The 5,513-nt window shown below is 28.8% G+C and overlaps 1 protein-coding gene across 1 annotated transcript; it reads left to right on the plus strand.

Annotated features, from left to right (window-relative positions):
• The first annotated feature begins 567 nt into the window (after window positions 1-567).
• LOC105111242 (probable leucine-rich repeat receptor-like protein kinase At1g35710) lies at window positions 568-2,292 on the plus strand. Its single transcript, XM_011006555.1, has one exon. The coding sequence runs from the start codon at window positions 637-639 to the stop codon at window positions 2,071-2,073; it is 1,437 nt and encodes a 478-aa protein (XP_011004857.1). The 5' UTR covers window positions 568-636; the 3' UTR covers window positions 2,074-2,292.
• Window positions 2,293-5,513: the final 3,221 nt, after the last annotated feature.

Genomic DNA, 5,513 nt, shown 5'->3' on the forward strand with positions numbered 1-5,513 from the left:
TTACACTTATCATTTCAATAATTTTTAATAAAAAAGTTTAGTCTGATGCTAATAATAAATTTATATGCTTTTTTATCTTTAGAAGAAAATAAAAAGCATGCTTCGTCAATTTAAAAAAAAATAAAAATGATTAGAACTACAACTCATCAAGATACTTGCCAATCTTTGCAATATATGAAAATAAAACAAAGCTCAAGCATGCCACCATAACCCAAAAAAAAAAAAAAAAAAAAAAGGGAACAAGGTGCATTTATCTTTGCCAATGCGAGCAGCAGTTATTGTTGACTAATATTTATTGTTTGACTAAGACTTTTGGGATTGCAGTGATTTTTGTTTTTTTAAATAATTTTTATTTTTTATTTAAAAATATATTAAAATATTTTTTTAAATTATATTGTACTATCAGTTTATCAAAATAAATTAAAAATATAAAAAAAATTAATTTTAAATAAAAAATAATTCAAATTTTATTCAATTTTACAATACCAAACGAAATTAAAATAAAAGCACATGGGTGATGGTTGGACCCATGAGAGTTGAAACTGAATCCTATATAAACCCCCTTCTTACCGATACCAATTCTCACTCCCAACTACACGTGTCTTCTTTCTTGCTTTCTCCTTTCTAAAAATCAACATGAAGCTCCTCTCTCTTCTCCTGTTCTCGATGCCGCTGCTTATTCTCTGTTCTCTCAAGCACACATCAGCTGCCTGCCACGTCGATGATCATGCGGGTCTTTTGGCATTCAAGTCGGGTATAACCCACGATCCATCAGGCATGCTCAGCTCGTGGAAACCGGGCACCGATTGCTGCTCTTGGCAAGGCATTTCTTGCCTCGACAATATCCGGGTCAACACCATATCGCTTTCCGGCAACCCGGACAAACCGAATGGATATTTAACGGGCTCAATCTCACCCTCTCTCGTCAAAGTTCAAAACCTTGACGGTATTTATTTTTTTGATCTTAACATTACGGGTCGATTCCCGGATGTTTTGTTCCGGTTACCAAAGCTCAAATTCATTTACATAGAAAACAACAAGCTCTCGGGTCCGTTACCTTCTGATATAGGCAAGATGACCCAACTTGACGTTCTCAGTTTATCAGGCAATCAATTCGCTGGGTTGATACCAAGCTCAATCGCCGAGTTGACTCAGCTGACTCAGCTTAAACTTGGTAACAATCTACTCACTGGCCCAATTCCTCTTGGAATCAGCAAGCTAGCAAAGCTGAGTTTCTTGAGTCTAAAAAATAACAAACTCACGGGTACCATACCTGATTTTCTCTCATCACTCACAAACCTTAGGATTCTTGAACTTTCACATAACAAATTTTCTGGTAAAATACCAAATTCAATAGCCTCCCTGGCTCCAAACCTTACTTACCTTGAACTAGGTCACAATGCATTGACAGGAACAATCCCAAGTTTTCTTGGGAAGTTCAAGGCATTAGACACCCTTGATCTTTCTTGGAACAACTTCACAGGAACTGTCCCAAAAAGTTTTGGAAACTTGACAAAAATTTTCAATCTTGATCTCTCTCACAACTCTCTTGTAGACCCATTTCCTGTAATGAATGTTAAAGGCATCGAGTCACTTGATTTGTCTTACAATAAGTTCCACCTTGGGAAAATACCGAACTGGGTCACTTCGTCTCCTATCATTTACTCTCTCAAGCTTGCCAAATGCGGGATCAAGATGAACTTGAATGATTGGAAGCCAAAGGAGACGTATTTCTATGACTACATTGATCTTTCCTTCAATGAAATATCAGGTAGTCCAGTTTGGTTGATGAATAAGACAGATTATTTGGTTGGTTTTTGGGCTTCGGGGAATAAGTTGAAATTTGATCTAGGGAGCTTAAAGATTGCTGCGACATTGAAGAACCTGGAGTTGTCAAGAAATCTGGTTTATGGTAAGGTGCCCAAGTCAGTTTCTGGGCTGGAAAGTTTGAATTTGAGTTACAATCATCTCTGTGGACAGCTTCCATCAACAAAATTCCCCGCTAGTGCATTTGTCGGCAATGACTGTCTGTGTGGTGCTCCGCTACCTCCTTGCAAAGTGAAGGGGGAGTAAAATAACAAATGGTGGTCCATGCGAGTTGGATTAATAAGAAAGTGGTTCGCACTCAAGACTAGGAATCTTTTGCTGATAAAAGAATAATCCTTAAGTAGGAGCTGTCTTGTGCCCTTCTATATTTTTTTTTTCTTGTTAGCGTCTTGTATACCTATGTGCTCTCATATTGCCCAATAAACTTACCAATAACAACAAAAGAGCTGAGTTTTAATGCCAAAATGAGTCAGGTGTGCAAACGTGCAGCTATATCTTAATTCTCAATATTTTTTTTGTTTTGCTTTCCTAATTTTGCAGTTTGATTCTGCTGAATTAGCCGTGAACAATTTTTTTATATTTAATCTCAGATATTTTTAGATTTTTAAATAATTTATCAACTTATAAATATTTTTTAATTTTATCTCTTATAGTTTTTTTTATAAAATTTAATATTTATTATTTTGATTGATATTTATTTTATTAGGGATCATTTTTTATTTTTTTAATTACATTTTCTTTGAGTTTTTTAATCAAATTTTATTATTTTGATTGATATTTATTTTATCAGGAATCATTTTTTATTTTTTTAATTGCATTTTCTTTAAATTTTTTAATCAAATTTTATCATCATTATTTTTATTATTTTTTAATTTTTTTTCTAATATCATCATTCAAAATTATATTTGTTAAGAATCGAGCTTCTTTATTAAATTTTAATTAAAGATTTCATACATTATACATCATTCAAAATTATATTTGTTAAGAATTGAGCTTCTTTATTAAATCTTAATTAAAGATTTCATACGTTACAATTTTTAAAAATTAAATTAGGTTTAAAAGGCTTGCCAAGTTTGCTTCATTTGTTTTTATTTTTAAACTGACTTTGTCTCCTCTTTATTTTTGGTTTTATTTTGTTAATTTTTCAGTTTTATTTTATTAAGTTAGCCTTATATAATATTTTTTAATTTCACCCTAAACATTTTTAACTTATAAATAATCTATAAATTACAAATATTTTTCAATTTTATCCTCTAAGATTTTTTAATCTGTTAAATTTAATACTCATTATTTCAATTGCAATTTATTTTAAAAATTAAAGATTTTTAAAGATTTCATACATTACAATTTTTAAAAATTAAATCAGGTTTAAGAGACTTGTCAAGTTTGCTTCATTTGTTTTTATTTTTAAACTGACTTTGTCTCCTCTTTATTTTTGGTTTTGTTTTGTTAATTTTTCAGTTTTATTTTATTAAGTTAGCCTTATATAATATTTTTTAATTTCACCCTAAACATTTTTAACTTATAAATAATCTATAAATTACAAATATTTTTCAATTTTATCCTCTAAGATTTTTTAATCTGTTAAATTTAATACTCATTATTTCAATTGCAATTTATTTTAATTTTATCATCCTTATGTTTTTTTCTATCAAATTCTATTTCTATTTTTTTTATTGCTTTTTATTTTTTTTCACGATTCAATCCTTTAAAAGTAAATTTATTAAGAGTTAAATTTCTTGATTGAACTCAGGTCCAATATTTTACAAGTTGTATGTTTGAGAAAATAGGTTAGGTTTATAAGATTTGTTTGAGTTTGCTTGATTTTTTTTTTATTTTTGAGTTTTATTCTATTTTTTTAGCCCTCTATAATATTTTTTTAATTTCACCTATACCATTTTTTAACCTATGAATAATATATAAAATCACGAATGTTTTTTAATTTCATTCTTTATAATTTTTTAATCTTGTAAATTTGATACTTATTTTTTAATTACTATTTACTTTGTTTGGGATTATTTTAATTTTGTTTTCAAAATTCTTGTTTAATACATGTTTTTCTCTTAGATTTTATCCTCATTTCTTTTGTTTTTGTTTTTAATGAATATTTTTTCTATGATTTAATTCTTTAAAATTAAATTAATTAATAGTTAAGTTTCTTAATTGAACTTTTAGCTATAATTTAATGAATTGAAAGTTTTTATAATTAAACCAAATTTAAGAGGTTTGCATGGAATTTTCCTGGTTTTTCCTCCTTGTATGTTTGTCTAGATTAGATGGGTTTATATGATAAAATTCATGTAAAAACAATTTGCTCATATTCCATCATGCATTCAAGCATCTTTACCCATTCATCCACACACCATAAAGAAGATTCACAGCCTTCTGAGAATTTATGACTAAAATTCTTGATTCTTCAATTGACCTCAAAAGTAGTACTGCTGTAATTTCTTCTCCTCTTTTAAGTTCATTAGCTATGAAGGTCTCGACTCTATTATACACAACATCGCAAAAGATGGCTGGTAAAATTATCACGAGTGTCTTTTCCTGTGAGACCAGGGAACATATCGTACTTCTGTCTTAAGAGCAGCGGAAGGAGAAGGTCTCGTATCAACAGTTACAAAATTATTTTCTAGTAAAGAAAAACAAAAGAATCGATACCTAAACCCTAATAAAATGTTTGATTTGTGATTATTTTTTAAAATATTTTTTATTTATAAATATATTAATATAGTTTTTTTAAAAAGATTAATTTTGATATCAATACATCAAAATAATTTAAAAATATTAAAAAATTTAAATTTAAAAAAAAATTTAATTTTTTTTTTAAATACAGGATAAACTATATTTTCAAATATTCTATAAACCAATTACATCTAAAAACAAAAAGAAAGAAAGGGACTTTAGCTTCACTTTACACTTAAAAAACGAAACCCAAAGACAAAATCTTCTGTTTCAATGAGCAAGCTATGCTAAGGAAAACTTGTTAAAACTTTATCTAGTTTCTTTTGCTCCTAAAGTTATTAGAAAAAGGGTGGATGATATGCTCCAAAAGAAAAGATTAAATAAAAAAAATTAGGTTCTAGTGTAATTCTAGTTTTATATTATGGAGTATAATTTTTAATTGAATTATTGAATTTTATTGGATCATATTGAAATTTTATCACAAATCTTAATATATATTTTTATATATTAATTTAAAATTTCAGGTTAATTAAAGTTTAAAAAAACATTATAATTCAAGTCAGCAGATACAATAGAAATTTTGTTATTTACTGCAGACTTCACAATTCTACATATTCAAAATTCGAAAAAAGAAAGAAAAAACGAAAAACACTCATGTTTTATACAGGCTTTACATGAAATCTTTCTAGCTTTTCGCTGGATTTGCTCTGGCCCCTAAATTGGACGATTAAGGTTTGCGGGAGGCCAGCAGATTGCCTTTGTAATTTCAGACTGGGATTCGTTGTCTGGATTGTTCGACTTGACCACGTACATCCTGTATCTTGAATGTGTTGTTTACTCCTCGAATCAAGGAAATAAACTTCTGTTCGAAGATTATAGGAAATTTGATGCCAAACTTGTCTTCAACCATTTTGGCGGCAGATATTGTCTCCCATGAACAGAGATGGACAATTACCAAACATTAAAAAGCACAGAAAAAACCAAGTACGTAGCTCATTCAA

This window comes from Populus euphratica, unplaced genomic scaffold (genome assembly GCF_000495115.2).
Source record: "Populus euphratica unplaced genomic scaffold, PopEup_1.0 scaffold286.1, whole genome shotgun sequence".
Classification (NCBI taxonomy): domain Eukaryota; kingdom Viridiplantae; phylum Streptophyta; class Magnoliopsida; order Malpighiales; family Salicaceae; genus Populus; species Populus euphratica.

What these genes read in the sequence shown, in the direction of transcription:
- LOC105111242 (XM_011006555.1), top strand. Translation starts at nt 637, where the DNA reads ATGAAGCTCCTCTCTCTTCTCCTGTTCTCGATGCCGCTGCTTATTCTC.